The following is an 18,432-nucleotide window of genomic DNA, read 5'->3' as shown; positions in this document are numbered from 1 at the left end:
ACAATTGGAGCTGCCAGGTGGACACTGGGAATTGAACCTGGGTCCTCTAGAAGAACAACCAGTGCTCAGTAATTGTTGAGCCATCTCTCCAGCTCTCAAACACAGCTTTTTGTATGTTAGGTGGGGACTGAGCTTGGGTCCACAGGCAAGTGCTTTGCAGTCTGAGCTATCCATCTCCCTGCAGCTTTCTCTGGGCACTGGCTGATGCAGTTCAGGCTCACTGAACATCTGGGATGAACAGATTCCCTCAAGACATAAAGACTTCCTTCCTCTCTGCCTGTCCCACTGCTGCCATTTGTCCACTCGACCTTTAGGCTTCCACTTAGGCATCAAGTTCTCAGGGACTTCATTGCTAACTCTGGCCTCCTTATCCTTAGGGACACTCTGAGTCTCCACCCCTCAATAAATTATAAGTTCTGTGTTAGGGGCACAGGAGCCCTTGCTCTGTTTGATGTCTAAATGATATTTATATTGACATACATATATGATACCACATATTCATACACACACACACACACACACACACACACACACGCACATGATACCACATATATATGGTCAGGAAGAGTTACACATATTGGGTGAGATGCCCCAATGGGTAATAGATAACAAGTGTCAACACTGGGCAGAATTGAACAGTGAGAACTAGAAGAATACTAGTAATTGAAGCATTACTAGAACAAAAAACCCTAAGATTAGAAGTCTGTTTTATCGGGCTGGAGAGATGACTCAGAGGTTAAGAGCACTGACTGCTCTTCCAGAGGTCCTGAGTTCAATTCCCAGCAACCACATGGTGGCTCACAGCCATCTATCAGGTTTGGTGCCCTCTTCTGGTCTGCAGGTGCATACATGCAGACAGAAAGCTGTATGATGTATACATAATAAATAAATAAATGTTTAAAAAAAAAGTCTGTTTTATCAAACAAGACTTCTGTAATGACAGCTGCAAATAATGTGGTAAATAAAGAGTGGATAGTAAGATGTGTATACAGGATTCCAGTTTCTTTCTTTCTCTCTCTCTCTCTCTCTTCCCCCCTCCTTCTCTCTCTCCCTCTCTCTCTTTTCTCTTCTCTCTCTCTCTTTCTCCTCTCTCTCTCTCTCTCTCTCTTTTTCTTTCTTTCTTTCTTTCTTTCTTTCTTTCTTTTTGGAGCTGAGGACAGAACCCAGAGCCTTGTGCTTGCTAGGCCTGAGCTAAATCCCCAACCCCTAGGATTCCAGTTTCTTAAAGAGAAAACTACCTATAACTGTGGCTCTAGACAGAAAAAACTCTAAAACTCTAAAATAATGCCCCTTCCTTAACTAATGTAATTAAAATCTGTTCACTATAAAAAGTGGCTATGTTATTCAAAGAATTTTTTAAAATCATTTGTTTATTTTGTGTGTAGAGGTGTTTTGCATACACACCGAAGAGGGCATCATATTGTAAGGACTATAGTTATAGACGGTTGTAAGCAGGCATGTAGGTACTGGGAATTGAACTCAGGACATCTGGAAGAACAACCAATGCTCTCAACTGCTGAGCCAGCTCTGGAATCCCATGTGTTACCCAAACTTAATAAAAACCCATTTCTGTATATAATCATACAGCAGCAAAGGTTTTAAATGACCAGGAGGACATAGCAGGGGCTCATCGGACACCCGGGCTTACCTGGTTGTTGACAACCACGTGAACGGTGCCGTGGGTTGTATAGGATGGCAGGTCGCTGAGATGGAAGGTCTCATACACGATACCCTGGCCAGCAAAGGCAGCGTCCCCATGCAGCAGGATAGACATCACCTGCAGAGACCCCCAAGGTAACACATCTGGACTGTTCAATCCGAAAAACAAGCGTTTTCCCCCCAACTTGTTTCCTGTGTGTTTCAATGTATGATACGGGAAGAAGGGCGCACAGCACACTGCAAGTGTGCAGGTCAGAAGACAGCCTTTCAGAGTTGGGTTCTCTTCTTCCCAATTTCTGTAGGTTTTGGGGATCAAGGGAGTTCCTTTACCTCCTGAGCTATTCCATGCAATAGTTCATAAGTCACAAAGTAACAGGAGCTCAGACGGTTCCCATCCTTACTAGCCCCTGACTCGTCACCATATATGACTTGATATCCACATATGCCACCATTTGTCAGCCAGCACTTGCTCTGAATACAGAGAAAGCCACATACCTATTGTGTCACCCCTTCTGCATCCTATAAGAATCCTCCTACACCTTACAAAACCTCTTATCCAAGAAGCAACTCTAGCCGCAGCCACTCAGCTACCCCAGGAAATAGGTTTCTTCATCTGTCATGACTCTGGCTGCTCCAACATCCAGCCTGGTCTGGTTACGTGGCCTGGTCACCGCCTGCCAACTTCCCTTCAAATCATCTCCTTGGCAATGAGTACAGCAGTGATTTTGGAGGGAAGAACTGTATCTGACTCCTTCTCACACCTTCGTCTAGCCTCAGCCTCAGCCTCAGCAACACGGGGACCCACCTCAGCTAGTTTCCTGAGTGGCTAATGGACGATTGCAATGGTTTGTATGTGCTCCGCCCAGGAGTGGCACCATTAGAAGGCGTGGCCTTGTTGGAGTAGGTGTGTCACCGTGGGTGTGGGCTTTAAGATCTTCACCCTAGCTTCCTAGAAGTGAGTCTTCCACTAGCAGCCTTCAGATGAAGATGTAGGACTCTCAGCTCTGCCTGCACCATGCCTGCCTGGTTCCTGACTTGATGATAATGGACTGAATCTCTGAACCTGTAAGCCAATCCCAAATGTTGTCCTTATAAGAGCTGCCTTGGTCACGGTGTCTGTTCATAGCAGGAAATCACCAAGACAACGAAGATCCTGATTTGTGACTCCTGCGTCTCTTAGCTGGCATCCTCTCCCTTCTCCCCAGTTCATGATCATTCCCATCTTGCCCTACAGGTGCGCATAAGAAACCCTTAATACCATCCGTTATTCTGATATTTCTATATATTATAAGTAAAAGATTTATAAAAATAACACAGGTTATTTCTGTGTCCTTGCATACCACACCTATCAGCATCTCCTCCGGCTGCCCAGAGTTTACCTATTGGCTTAGGCATCCCTAGGAGGAACCATCTTTGGCTACACAGCCCATGCTCTCTCTATCCCTAATACTAGTCAGGAGTCTCCAGAAACACAGAACCAATAAGGCAAAGACCGCTATAGGATTGCTTAACTGATTTTAAGGAAGTGAGCTGGCGTGTTTAAGCATGAAGCAGGGCAGGCCAAAGATATAGGGAAGAGTTGAGGATGCAGTGAGTCTGAAACTATTTAAGAGGCAGAATTACTTCTCCTTTTGGTACCCCAACATTTAAAAGACAGGATTTCATGATCCAAGGCTAGTCTAAAATTTGCTGTAGACAAGAATATCCTTCTGTGAATTTTCAGCCAACTAGGGGCTAGCTAACTCCCTTGACTAAGATCCTAAAAAAGACCAATAATGTGGCATACTTCTCTGCCACCTTTCCCATTATTTTATTCCGTGTCATTTAACTTTTTTATCTTTATTTTTTATTTTATTTTTTTTATCTTTATTAACTTGAGTATTTTTTATTTACATTTCGATTGTTATTCCCCTTCCCGGTTTCCAGGCCAACATCCCCCTAACCCTTCCCTGTCCCCTTATATATGGGCTTCCCCATCCTCCCCCCATTACCACCCTCCCCCCAACAATCCTGTTCACTGGGAGTCCAGTCTTGGCAGGACCAAGGGCTTCCCCTTCCACTGGTGCTCTTACTAGGATATTCATTGCTACCTATGAGGTTGGAGCCCAGGGTCAGTCCATGTATAGTCTTTGGGTAGTGGCTTAGTCCCTGGAAGTTCTGGTTTGTTGGCATTGTTGTTCATATGGGGTCTCCAGCCCCTTCAAGCTCTTCCAGTCTTTTCTCTGATTCCTTCAACGGGGGTCCCATTCTCAGTTCAGTGGTTTGCTGCTGGCATTCGCCTGTGCATTTGCTGTATTCTGGGTATGTCTCTCAGGAGAGATCTACATCCGGTTCCTGTCGGCCTGCACTTCTTTGCTTCATCCATCTTATCTAGTTTGGTGGCTATATATGTATGGGTCACATGTGGGGCAGGCTCTGAATGGGTGTTCCTTCTGCCTCTGTTCTAAACATTGCCTCCCTATTCCCTGCCAAGGGTATTCTTGTTCCTCTTTTAAAGAAGGAGTGAAGGGGTTGGGGATTTAGCTCAGTGGTAGAGCGCTTGCCTAGCAAGCGCAAGGCCCTGGGTTCGGTCCCCGGCTCCGAAAAAAAAAAGAAAAAAAAATAAAGAAGGAGTGAAGCATTCGCATTTTGGTCATCCTTCTTCAGTTTCATGTGTTCTGTGCATCTAGGGTAATTCAAGCATTTGGGCTAATAGCCACTTATCAATGAGTGCATACCATGTGTGTTTTTCTGTGATTGGGTTACCTCGCTCAGGATGATATTTTCCAGTTCCCTCCATTTGCCTATGAATTTCATAAAGTCATTGTTTTTTGGTTTTTTTTTTTTCCTTTTCTTTTTTTTTTTTTTTGGAGCTGGGGACCGAATCCAAAGCCTTGCGCTTGCTAGGCAAGCGCTCTACCACTGAGCTAAATCCCCAACCCCAAAGTCATTGATTTGATAGCTGAGTAATATTCCATTGTGTAGATATACCACATTTTCTGTATCCATTCCTCTGTTGAAGGGCATCTGGGTTCTTTCCAGCTTCTGGCTATTATAAATAAGGCCTGCGATGAACATAGTGGAGCATGTGTCTTTGTTATATGTTGGAGCATCTTTTGGGTATATGCTCAGGAGTGGCATAGCTGGGTCCTCAGGTAGTTCAATGTCCAATTTTCTGAGGAACCTCCAGACTGATTTCCAGAATGGTTGTACCAGTTTGCAGTCCCACCAGCAATGGAGGAGTGTTCCTCTTTCTCCACATCCTTGCCAGCATTTGCTGTCACCTGAGTTTTTGATCTTAGCCATTCTCGCTGGTGTGAGGTGAAATCTCAGGGTTGTTTTGATTTGCATTTCCCTTATGACTAAAGATGTTGAACATTTCTTTAGGTGTTTCTCAGCCATTCAGCATTCCTCAACTGTGAATTCTTTGTTTAGCTCTGAACCCCATTTTTAATAGGGTTATTTGTCTCCCTGCGGTCTAACTTCTTGAGTTCTTTGTATATTTTGGATATAAGCCCTTTATCAGTTGTAGGATTGGTAAAGATCTTTTCCCAATCTGTTCGTTGTCGTTTTGTCCTAACAACAGTGTCCTTTGCCTTACAGAAGCTTTGCAGTTTTAGGAGGTCCCATTTGTCAATTCTTGATCTTAAAGCATAAGTCATTGATGTTTTGTTCAGGAAACTTTCTCCAGTGCCCATGTGTTTGAGATACTTCCCCACTTTTTCTTCTATTAGTTTGAGTGTATCGGGTTTGATGTGGAGGTCCTTGATCCACTTGGACTTAAGCTTAGTACAGGGTGATAAGCATGGATCGATCTGCATTCTTCTACATGCTGACCTCCAGTTGAACCAGCACCATTTGCTGAAAATGCTATCTTTTTTCCATTGGATGGTTTTGGCTCCTTTATCAAAAATCAAGTGCCCATAGGTATGTGGGTTCATTTCTGGGTCTTCAATTCTATTCTACTGGTCTATCTGTCAGTCTCTGTACCAATACCATGCAGTTTTTATCACTATTGCTCTGTAATACTGCTTGAGTTCAGGGATAGTGATTCCCCAGGAAGTCCTTTTATTGTTGAGGATAGTTTTAGCTATCCTAGGTTTTTGTTATTCCAGATGAATTTGCAAATTGTTCTAACTCTCTGAAGAATTGGATTGGTATTTTGATGGGGATTGCATTGAATCTGTAGATCGCTTTTGGTAAAACGGCCATTTTTACTATATTAATCCTGCCAATCCATGAGCATGGGAGATCTTTCCATCTTCTGAGGTCTTCTTCAATTTCTTTCTTCAGAGGCTTGAAGTTCTTATCACACAGATCTTTCACTTGCTTAGTTAAAAATCACACTGAGGTATTTTATATTATTTGGGACTATTATGAAGGGTGTCGTTTCCCTAATTTCTTTCTCGACTTGTTTCTCTTTTGTGTAGATGAAGACTACTGATTTATTTGAGTTAATTTTATACTCAGCCACTTTGCTGAAGGTGTTTATCAGGTTTAGTAGTTCTCTGGTGGAACTTTTGGGATCACTTAAATATATTATCATATCATCTGCAAATAGTGGTATTTTGACTTCTTCTTTTCCAATCTGTATCCCCTTGATCTCCTTTTGTTGTCTGATTGCTCTGGATAGAACTTCAAGAACTATATTGAATAAGTAGGGAGAGAGTGGGCAGCCTTGTGTAGTCCCTGATTTTAGTGGGATTGCTTCAAGTTTCTCTCCATTTAGTTTAATGTTAGCTACTGGTTTGCTGTATATGGCTTTTACTATGTTTAGGTATGGGCCTTGAATTCCTATTCTTTGCAGGACTTTTATCATGAAGGGGTGTTGAATTTTGTCAAATGCTTCCTCAGCATCTAATGAAATGATTATGTGGTTTTGTTCTTTCAGTTTGTTTATATAATGGATCACGTTGATGGTTTTCTGTATATTAAACCATCCCTGCATGCCTGGGATGAAGACTACTTGATCATGGTGGATGATTGTTTTGATGTGCTCTTGGATTTGGTTTGCCAGAATTTTATTGAGTATTTTTGCGTTCTCTTTCTTTGTTGGGTCTTTGTGTGGTTTAGGTATAAAAGTAATTGTGGCTTCATAGAAGGAATTCGGTAGCGCTCCATCTGTTTCAATTTTGTGGAATAGTTTAGATAGTATTGGTATGAAGTCTTCTATGAAGGTCTGATAGAATTCTGCACTAAACCCGTCTGGACCTGGGCTCTTTTTGGTTGGGAGACCTCTATTTCGTTAGGAGTTATGGGGTTGTTTAAATGGTTTATCTGTTCCTGATTTAACTTCAGTACCTGGTATCTGTCTAGGAAATTGTCCATTTCCTGCAGATTTTCAAGTTTTGTTGAATATAGGCTTTTATAGTAAGATCTGATGATTTTTTGAATTTCCTCTGAATCTGTAGTTATGTCTCCCTTTTCATTTCTGATTTTGTTAATTTGTACACACTCTCTGTGTCCTCTCGTTAGTCTAGCTTAGGGTTTATCTATCTTGTTGATTTTCTCAAAGAACCAACTTTTGGTTCTGTTGATTCTTTCTATGGTCCTTTTTGTTTCTATTTGGTTGATTTCAGCTCTGAGTTTGATTATTTCCTGCCTTCTACTCCTCCTGGGTGTATTTGCTTCTTTTTGTTCTAGAGCTTTTAGGTGTGCTGTCAAGCTGCTGACATATGCTCTTTCCTGTTTCTTTCTGCAGGCACTCAGAGCTATGAATTTTCCTCTTAGCACAGCTTTCATTGTGTCCCATAAGTTTGGGTATGTTGTACCTTCATTTTCTTTTCTTTTTTTTTTTTTTTTAAAGATTCATTTATTTTATTTATATGAGTACACTGTAGGTATCTTCAGACACACCCAAAGAGGGCATCGGATCTCATTACAGATGGTTGTGAGCCACCATGTGGTTGTTGGGAATTGAACTCCGGACCTCTGGAAGAGCATTTGGTGCTTTTTTTTTGGTTCTTTTTTTTCGGAGCTGGGGACCGAACCCAGGGCCTTGTGCTTCCTAGGCAAGCGCTCTACCACTGAGCTAAATCCCCAACCCCACATTTGGTGCTCTTAACCACTGAGCCATCTCTCCAGCCCTGTACCTTCATTTTCATTAAATTCTTATTTTTTTTTAAATAATTTAAGATTCAGATCTGATAATTTTGCTATATCTTTTTTTTAAATTTATTTATTTATTATGTATACATCATACAGCTTTCTGCCTGCATGTATGCAACTACAGGCCAGAAGAGGGCACCAGACCTGATTACAGGTGGTCGTGAGCCACCGTGTGGTTGCTGGGAATTGAACTCAGGATCTCTGGAAGAGCAGCCAGTGCTCTGAACCTCTGAGCCATCTCTCTAGCCCCATTTTCATTAAATTCTAAAAGTCTTTAATTTCTTTCATTTCTTCCTTGACCAGGTTATCATTGAGTAGAGCATTGTTCAACTTCCATGTATATGTGGGCATTCTTCCCTTATTGTTATTGAAGACCAGCTTTAGCCCGTGGTGGTCTGATAGGATGCATGGGATTATTTCTACCTTTCTGTATCTGTTGAGGCCTGTTTTATGACCAATTATATGGTCAATTTTGGAGAAAGTACCATGAGGTGGTGAGAAGAAGATATATCCTTTTCTTTTAGGATAGAATGTTCTATAAATATCTGTTAAGTCCATTTGGTTCATGACTTCTCTTAGTCTGTCTATGTCATCATCTAACTTTCTAAACAATGTCTGCCTGAGTGGCTTGTTGTCCACATTTTCAAATGCAGACATCATCCAAACCTAGTTACAACTTTATTTTATTACCCAGGACTAAATATCTGGGCCAGCCCCATCACAAAACCCTAGTGTTCTAAGTGGGTGAGAGGCTACATTTAAGACAAGGAGCCTCACTGCAGACATTCTGTATCTACTTAAAAGATTTTCTGTTCAGGCACCACCCAGCCCCTGAACTGGAACCAGTAAGTATCCTTTATGTGCCCGTGACAGTGATCATCATAAATGAGAAACTGCTTTCAGCTCCCAAAGCTATCCCAGGCCAGCTCTGTCACCTTCCTCTAAGCGGCTAAGCCTGATAATGTGATTTACAGGGCTTTTAAATTTATGTGTAGGTGTTTTACCTCCTGTGTACCACATCTTCAAGAGCAACAAGTGCTCTTAATGGCTACAACATCTCTCCAGCCCTGAATTAGAGTATTTTAAGTATCAAAACCAGGTATGGTGGCTCACATATACAATCCCAGCTCTCGGGCTGGGCAGAATCTCTTAGATGAGACCAGCCTGTTCTAAATTGAGTCTTTATCTTTAAATTAAAAAAAAAAAAAAAGTATTGCAGACCCCAGTAAGAGGATTGATTCTTCCTACTAAAACTGAGAGGTTTGGCTTGCTGCTATGGTCCAAAACCTCTCTTCTTAATACATCTGTACAGAACATTCATTTCTTCCTATCTCCCTAAATCATATTGTTTCTTCAATTAAATATTTTAATTTTTGTGTGTTTTAATTATGTGTGCGTGCATGTGCACCACTGAAGGGTGTGCTGAGGCAGAAAGCATTAGATTCCCTGAAGCTGGAGTTGCAGACAGTTATGGAGAGGTCTGACGTGAGTGTTGGGAATTGAGTGGCAGGAGTATCATGTATTCTTAACCACAAGTCAGTTCTCCAGCCCTGATATGTCCGTCCGTCTGCCTTAGTCCTCATCCACTACAACACATCTATGAACGCTTATTCTACAGTGCTATGCCTCACTTTGCAGATCTGCTTCCCTTACACATGTTCCCTGACTTCCTGACATTTGCCTCCTTTCATTTACCCCTATTTCTTCAAACAGAATAAAGTTGCTTGAAAGAAGGTTAACAGTGCCTTTTTAACTTATCAATCAATGTACCATGTAAACTGAGCTTTTCTCCTTTCATTTCTGTATCACTATTAGTAAGAACTATACAATTTACTATACAGATACAAAATTTGCTACAACTAAGAATTACATCCTGAGGTTAAATAATAATAAGACTACAGTCAGATAAGGGTTTTTATATTTGAGCAAGCTAGCCAACCAATACCCAGTATTCTGTCACACAAAGGAAACACCATGGCAGTTTGGGGCTGTCTATTACACACTTCTGGCCTCACCAGTGACAAATCTCTCCTGACCATCTGCGCCCCACACCTTTTCTTTGCAGTCCCCTTTTCTGTCCATAACCAAAACTGGCTTCTACATCAGTACTTTGAAGACACAAGGTAACGCCTTCCACGGTTTTGGTGATTATAAGTGTAGGAAGCCATGGGACGACACCTGTGCTCATAGACCTCTTAGGGCCTCACCTTTTTCCCTTCAGTGTCTCCACAGTAGAACTGTTCAGCTTTGGTCTTTCCCATCACTACAGGGTCAGCAGCCTCTAAGTGGGAAGGGTTAGCCACCAAGGACAGAGTGTTTCTGTCAGTCCTTACGGTTGATCATGGTGATACATGCCAGGTGGTACTTCATGTCCCCAGACCCTGAAGATAAAAATGACCAAGTGATGCCAGGGCAGTGGTGCACATGCCTTTGAGCCCTAGTGCTTTGGGAGAGGCAGAGACAGGTGGATCTTTGAGTTTGAGCAACCCTGGTCTATGTTTAAGACAATGGGACAAACAAAATAAAAGACAAGTGATATTGGTTAGAAGGTTCATTCTCAATGGCGGTACCCATGGAACACAGCTCCCTGGGACCTAACTGTGGAAGGATGAGGAGGCTCTCCCCAATATTATACCTCCCATGCACAAATATAGAGTTACTTGGGCAGAAGGAATATTGTTGCCCCAGCAGGAGGAATATAAGGCTTCAGGGTAGAGGAGGTTGGCCAATTCTGATAAGGAAGGCAAACTGTAAATGGTGTGTAAGAGCAGAGCTTCAATTAAGATTCTGAGAAACCTGGGAGTCTCAAGCAGGCTGAGACGACTGTAGCGGACATTCCTCCTCACAGAAGCTCACCTCATCAGCTGCCTCCAGCTTCGAGTCAAACTGACAGAATATCTGCTCCAGCTCCTTCCTGATGACATTCGCAAGCACGTTCAGTCGTCCTCTGGGACACAGGGAACAGTGAGTAAGCTCCAGGGCAAAGCTGCTCCACCCTGCCCCTACCCAGGACACAGCAGCATCTCCTTGGTTTGTAGCCCAAGAATGTTGTGATTCAAAGCTGATGTGGACACCAACTCTCTGGCTGTTGGGCATGCAGAGCCATAGCACACAGACAAGAGAAAGGTAGAAAGTACAGAACTACGAGCCCAGCTCCCCGTCTCTCCCAGATCTCAGAGAGCAGTCATTGTTACAAGTGAGACAGCAGCAATGGCACTGGGTTTACTTATGAGACATACTTTTATTCTGTAGCAAAAGCTAGTTTAGAACTTACTGTAGCCCAACATGGACTTCAAATTTGTGCTTTTCCTGCCATAGCCTCTCAAGAACTGAGATTATAGGCACATACTACCATGCCCACCTGGATTTAATTTTAACCAAACTCCTATAGAATGAAATACAAGTGTAATTATATTTGGCTCTGAGACTGACTCTGCAGTCATCCTGACGTGGGAGTGTAAGGGCCCTGGAAAGCAACACATCCTAATACACTCAGGCATTCTCAGATCTCTAGCTGCCACTCCATGCAGGAGCCGCAGGGCCTTCTGTCCCTTCCAGGCCCTAAGGGCCTGAAGTACCTGTGTGGCATCCCCATGATCACATAGTCCACTCCATTTGCACTTGACATGTCAATGATTGTCTTGAGGGCAGGGATCAGCACCTCACAGCCTTCCAGACCAAAACGCTTCTCAGAGGACCACTTTCGCTGCAGGAACTCCTCAAACCTGGATGGAGAATCAGTCAACTTGAAGAGCGATGCCTACAGGCCCAGCCTCAGTATAAGCATTCTCCAATGACAAGAGGGTACAATGGAGGCCAACTTTATTCGCCTGGCCAAACCTATCACATATTTGTCGATACAGCCATTCCCATGCCTGGAGGACAGGCGACCAACACCCCATAAGTGGGCCTGGGAGCCCATGGCCCGACCACATGCTTTACCTGGTGGACCGTACAAGCCTGGCCAGCAGGGTCCGCTTCTCCTCATTGGTGAACTGCATGATCCCAGGGGTCTCAAACTTCTGCCGGATCCACTGGCATTGCTCCAAATCGTTAATGAACATGAACTCCACACCAATGTGCTGGCAGTAGGCCATCTGTCCACATATATACAGGGACACAAGAGTCAATGGTGAACATAAACTATTCCAGTGTGTCAGCAATAAGCCATCTACCTGTCCACTGCCCTCCATACTGGCAAGGGAATGTTTAACCCAGCCACACTGTGTGAAGATTACCACTGCCCTTTTATTCAGGCCAGGGAGAAGCAAACTTCCTTTTTCCAGCCAAGGTGCTCTGACAGAAGGCAGAAATCAAGTTGTAATCCTCCTGCCTTGGCCTCTCTCATGCCAGGATAAGCCACACTTAGCTTCTGAAGTCCTTCTAACATAGCCATAACCTTTTCTTAGGACTGGGAACCTGAGGGGTAAGAGGCCAGGCTAATGAACAACAGGTTCATTATTTTCATAGAGGTAGTGAAGACCATGCCAGCTTTTGGACTGGATCCTTTTCTAAGAAAGGTAGGCTGACTTTACAGTATGTCCACCATCCATGAAAAGAAAAACTAGTGAGCTTGGTGGTTACTTAAAGACTTAAAACCTTTTAACCTCAACTTTCTAATAACTGACTCCTCTGGAAACTTCAGGTCTGAAGAACGGGACAGCTCAGGGAAAAGGACATGACTTTTTTTTCTGAGACTGTATAGCTTGGGCTAGCTTCAAACTCACTACGTAGACCAATTTGGCTTTGAACTCACAGAGATTCACTTATCTCTGCCTACCAAATGCTTGGATTAAAGGTATTCATCCCAATAATTTAATAATAATAATGATAATGATGGTGGTAGCATGTGACACCATGCCTGGGTAAAAGCACAGGTCTTCAATAGACCCAATAAGTCTTCTTGAATCACACCTGAGAAAGGAGGTAGCGGTCAGTTCTGCAAAGGTGGAGACCAGCAATAGAGCTGGCTCTTATGGAAAGGAAGTTAAGAAGAAAAGAGAAATAGCCTATACAACTGGAGGGATCTTGTAAGTTCCCTTCAGGGATGCCTAACTCCGGTATTCTTGCACACTCATGCTCCTTGCTGAGCCTTTACCACTTACACGACTAGATTGGAGGCCCAGACCACAGGTGCGCAAGCCAGGAGCACACTGAGCTAGCAAAGGCAACAGCAGACCCTCCACCCCAGCCGTCTTCAGAGCCAGAATCCGAACACAAGCCCAGGGACTCCATCCGGTTTAGACAATGAGGTCAGCTGGCACTGGTAGTTAAAGGCTTGTTGAATTTATGGTCAGGTGTCTGTCCTTTGAACAATAAAACAGACTTTTCCTGAACTTCTGTTCACAATATACTACAGCTTTTGTAGCCAAAAGAAAAATCAAATTGCTGGAAAGACTTTTGAAATTAAAGGATTTTTGTTTTTTTTTTAAATATTTATTTATTTAATGTACACAAGTACACTATATCTGTCTTCAGACACACCAGAAGAGGGCATTAGATCCCATTACAGATGGTTGTGAGCCATCATGTGGTTGCTGGGAATTGAACTTACGACCTCGGGAAGAGCAGTCAGTGCTCTTAACCACTGAGCCAATTCTCCAGCCCCCGAAATTAAAGGTTTTAATCAATCTACATGACATTTCTTTTTCCTTTTAGTTTTTCTGAGACAGGGTCTCACTATGTAGGCTTGGTACTTTGCTATTAGACCAAGCTGGCCTCAAGCAGAGATTGTTCTGCCTCTACCTCCCCAGAACGGATGATGTAGCATCTAAGATAATAAGCCTTAGAACTGCTAAGTCAGACTGAGCTACCCTTAGCTTCACAGCTTCACCAATCTATTGTCATGTCTCAGTTCTGCACATGACCAGCAAAATAAGGTGTGCTTCTGTATAACTCAGCCCCAGCGAGGCTATTAACACCAAGTGTCCCAGAGGTTCTTCCTGCTACACCAACAACGGGCTTCTCTGCCTCTCACTGCCATGTGGCCTGCTGCTGGGGTAATGCTGAGGACAGAAGACTTCCCTTGGTCACTACTGAGCTGACCCCTGCACAGTCGTCTGTTGCCCAGACCATCCATTATGCCCTTTAAGTCCACTAGGCAGAACTTCCATCACTGAACAACTAAAAGCTCAGAGAAAACTACTGAGTCAAAGCCTCCAAACATCAACATTCTCCCTAATTTGTCAGCATTACTTCAGAAATGCAGTTAGACATCTTGTACCGGCTGGTTTTGTGTGTCAACTTGACACAAGCTGAAGTTATCACAGAGAAAGGACCTTCAGTTGAGGAAATGCCTCCATGAGACCCAGTTGTAAGGCATTTTCTCAATTAGTGATCCAGTGGGGAGGACCCAGCCCATTGTGAGTCTGGGCTGGGAGTCTTGGGTTCTATGAGAGCAAGCTGAGCAAGCCAGGGGAAGCAAGCCAGTAAGTAACATCCCTCCATGGCCTCTGCATCAGCTCCTGCTTCCTGCCCCATGGGAGTTCCAGTCCTGACTTCCTTTGGTGAGGAACAGCAAAGTGGAAGTGTAAGCTGAATAAACCCTTTCCTCCCCAACTTCTTGGTCATGATGTTTGTGCAGGAATAGAAACCCTGACTAAGACAGATCTGGACAGTAGATAACGTTTTTGTTCCCTCTGTCCTTGGCTCAGTTCTCAGGAGAACTCAATTTGTTTTGGAAAGTTGTGTAAGTTTTGGGAAGTTATGTGAATTTTGGGAGCTCTTAGCTTTCTGCTCTAATGAAACTAGTTTAAGGAGGTTGAGAAGTGCTACTGCTAATGTTTTTCAAGAGCTACCAGATGTGACAAACAGAGGGAAAAAGGGGAGGGCCCTCGAGCATGCTATGGGCTGTTTACTCCTTCACACCAGTATCAAGAATCTTGGGAAATGAACAGGAGACATGAGCCACTCTTCCTTCCCCAGAGGAGGAAATGGAGGTGCCAAAGGACCTGGGAAAAAAGGCAATAGATTCTTTGTTTTGCATGAAGTGGTGTGTGCACATCCTCACCAGACTCCTAGAAAGTGACACAGGTTCTTGGTATAAATGGCTCTCATCTGACTGCTGTCCTGACAGCACTAGAATAAATAAGATAAAGGTTGGGACACAGAAAAGCCAAGTCACTTGGGAGGGACATGGCTTCTTGTGGAAGAACCGGCTTATCTGGGGCATTGTCTGTGTGGTTTGGATGATAGAGCTTCTATGTCCAAGAGCCAGGAGAAATACACAAGACCCCAGAGAGCCTAAGCCCTAACTGTTGTCCAAGAGCAATCCCAACTCAAAATAAGGAATGCACATAAACCTCTCATTATCATAACATGTAGTGTGTGCATGTGTTGTGATACAATTAAACAGAGCTTAGCAAATATATCTTTAGTAAGCTCAATTTTCCAAGTAGAAACAGGTGAGATTAATTGTCCTATTTTATTTGAGCCAATATACTAAACACATCATTTCGACAGTTAAAAGTTGTCCAGGCATTTTGCCCACTTCAAGTTCTGTGGGCCAGGTTAGCCTCAAACTCAAAGATCTGCCTGCCTCTGCCTCCTGATGGTGTGCACTGCCACCATCCAGCCAATAGTTAGTGCTCAATAGTTAACAATGGGCCAGGGCCTCTCAGCAAATCTACTCCCTTCTGAAACAGGCACCACAATTACCCTTATATACAGAACAGAGGCAATAACTTGTCCAAGAGAGAGGGCACATAGCAGCCCAAGGCCAGGCTCTCAGCCGCTGCTTGTAGTACATGTAAGCGGGTCCCCTGAATACTGATAAGTTCAGGAAGGAAGAAAAAACAGGGACGGAGAACTGAAAGGAAGGAGTGGTGCTCCAGGCCTATACAAAGGTAGAAGAAATTTCCAGGCTGACAACTTGCACCTGAAAAAAAAATCTAGGGAATCTGAAAACAGGTTTTTAATGTTTTTTAACCAAAAAGTAGGTTTCTAGCTATAAAACAGAAAAACAAAAAAGGTTATCTTTCAGTTTCTAAAAACATAGGACCAAAAACAAACACATAGCCAGGTCTAACATCTGTTAGACTTTTTCCTAATAACTGCTCTTACCTCCAGCCGACGGATGATCTCCCGAAGAGGAAGTGCTGGCTCCTGTCCCCCGATGAAAGTGGTGGTGGGTAAGTGGAAGACCTTATCAAAGTCAGACTCGTGTGAGCCATAGAACCCTACAGATGATGAGGATAAGCATAGCCATGCAGGGGTCTGATTTATAGGAAGGATGCCCCAATGAGCAAAAAAAAAAAAAAAAAAAAAAAAAAAAAAAAAAAGAAAGAAAAGAAAAAAAATATCACATACCCTGATGTATATGAAAACAAGCAATATTTACCATCAGAAGCAGAAACCTTAATAACTACACATGAAGATTATTACTCGGTAAACCAGAATAAAGCGATTATGCACATATTAGTCTAGTATTTGGCAATTATTTACAATTTAGAGTTAAATTTATTTGAAAGTCCAAAGATAAAAGCCAATTTGGAGAGGTGGAAGGAGTCAAAGAAATCAATCAAAAAGTAAATAAAAAGTTAAGAGAGTTAAAGTAGAAAAATGGGGAACTGATAGAGAATAGCAGACCATATACATGAGTCATTTAACAGTAACGTGAGTACATATTACACAGTGAGTGACCAAGCTGGGTCTCCAATGTGAGGGAGAAACAGTCACTGGGAACCAAGCGGCTGGCGGGAGACCTGCTCTTCAGGATACAACTAGGGCAGCAGAGAGAGGGAGACAGCCTTGGATTAAGGGCAAGCCTCTTTTCCTGGAACGCCCAAACTGCTAGCCATTCCAGGGATATTCTGCAGTGCTATTACAGAGCTAACCCTCACTTTCACTATCCATGCTCCCTGAAGCAGTCTCTACAGGGGAGAGGCCTCTTCATCTGAAAGCTGTTTCAAACTGGAAAGAACAGTAGGAGGCTCTTTTCTTGAGCATCATGCTTGTTTCATCTTGAAATCATTAAAGGAGCAAACTATCAAATGATACCATTAGTTTGTTTCCAGTTTGGCACTTACTCTGAAATAATGTATCAATTCAAGAAGCGCAAAGAGCACAGTGTAAGTCACTAGCACTTGAATACCTGCTGCCAGCACTTTCTCAGGCTCCAGAATGAAAGCTGAACCAGCAGACAGCATGCAGAGCCTGGCATCTGATGGCCTGAGATAAAAGCAGTCTCGTTTCTGCCTGAGTTAAGTGTAACTAAGGCTGCTGTGAGACCCATGAATCAGGGAACCAGAATGATGCCAGAAGCCTGCAAGCATAAGCAGGGACACAAATCTCCAGGTGACTTTGTGGCTCTGCTCCCTGACAGTTGTTATTTAGCTCTCAACTTGCCTTGCTATGTAGACCAGGATGGCTTTGAACGTTCTGTAGTCTTTCTGCCTCTGGAGTGGAATTACAGTGTGCACCATCATGTCTGCTTCTCAGGGGGATTTATAAAAACTCCTTGTCAGTCTTCAACATCAGTGGCCCAGGAATCAATCTCTTCATGTTTCTTTCAAGCTAGGTTGGGAAATTATATTCTTTCCTCTTTTTTTGAGGCAGGGTCTTTGTGCATAGCCCTAGATGTCCTCAAACTCAGAGATAAGCCTATTTCTGTCTCCTGAGTGCTGGGATTAAAGACACACACCACTATGCAGCTGGGGTAGTATTATATCCTTAAGTCTTCAAAAACAAGGTATATTTTTCCCTAAGCCCCTTTAATTTCATTAAAGCAAAAGACAAAAAACAAACAAACCCCCAAAACAAACAAACAAAAACCCCCAACTCCCCTCCCCCCAACACCAAGCCTGAAGGAAGAAGGTGGTGAAAGTGGGTTACTTAGGCCCACTCACTCACTTCCAGTACAGTATCATCAATAAAGGACCAGCAGCTATGGGCATCTGGAAGCACAAACCTCTTCCCTCCTATAACCCAGCTTGTAAGCCACAGCTCCATGGTATTTATGGAGAAAAACTAAGTTTTTTTCTGTAGTTTTGTTTTTTAAGGTGGGCTCATGTTATACAGATTAAACCAGCTTTGATCCAGCAGCAGCAGCCTCCAGCAGCAGCCTCCTAAATGCTTGGTTTATACAATTATTTTGAGAAACATCTTAGGTTTACAAAACTCAGCCCAGGTCAGGCATGGTTACTGTGTTCAACACTTCAGAGATGAAGGCAAGAGGATCAGGAACTCAAGATCAGTGTTGGTTTCAGGAAGACTGTATTTCAAACAAACCAGCAACAACCACCAAGTAAAACAAGACAAAACACCGGAAATGTCCAGATCAGTCATGACCAGAGTGTCAAACAGTACACTATTCAGTGCAGAGTATCCAGGTTGTGACTGATGCTAACCAGGCACACATTCACCTGCAGATGAGAACTGTGCTGCTGCACCACCAGCATGAAGATCTGATGGAGGAGGCATGAGCTCTTGATGCTCCCTCCTTGGGGTATATGTAACCTTCCGTGCTAACTCACAGCTCTTGTGCCTCCCTGATCAGCATCAGAAGTGCTGGACCCACTTCTAGATCTTCAGTCATTTGAGAAATGAAACCCATACACCTGCTTTGGGGAGGTGGAAAAAAAAATCACCTTTCTTTCTGTTTCTTTACTAATTCTAACTACAAACTTTAGACTTTAAAAAAGGAAAAACAAACAAACAAAGGTAAAGGAGCCCTGTTGAAAGGGTGAA

General features: G+C 43.2%; 1 protein-coding gene across 1 annotated transcript in view; it reads right to left on the bottom strand.

Moving 5' to 3' along the window:
* The window catches only part of Ogdh (oxoglutarate dehydrogenase), a 66,073-nt gene that overhangs the window by 11,752 nt on the left and 35,889 nt on the right, over window positions 1-18,432 (bottom strand). Inside the window, 8 exon segments of the mRNA XM_032916969.1 lie at window positions 1,649-1,777; window positions 9,954-10,073; window positions 10,075-10,127; window position 10,234; window positions 10,603-10,693; window positions 11,325-11,471; window positions 11,689-11,843; window positions 15,808-15,923. Coding sequence (XP_032772860.1) covers window positions 1,649-1,777; window positions 9,954-10,073; window positions 10,075-10,127; window position 10,234; window positions 10,603-10,693; window positions 11,325-11,471; window positions 11,689-11,843; window positions 15,808-15,923 — 812 coding nt within the window.

This window comes from Rattus rattus, chromosome 11 (genome assembly GCF_011064425.1).
Source record: "Rattus rattus isolate New Zealand chromosome 11, Rrattus_CSIRO_v1, whole genome shotgun sequence".
Lineage (NCBI taxonomy): Eukaryota > Metazoa > Chordata > Mammalia > Rodentia > Muridae > Rattus > Rattus rattus.
The sequence above is the reverse complement of the archived record's forward strand: the minus strand, read 5'-3'. Positions and strand labels throughout refer to the sequence as shown.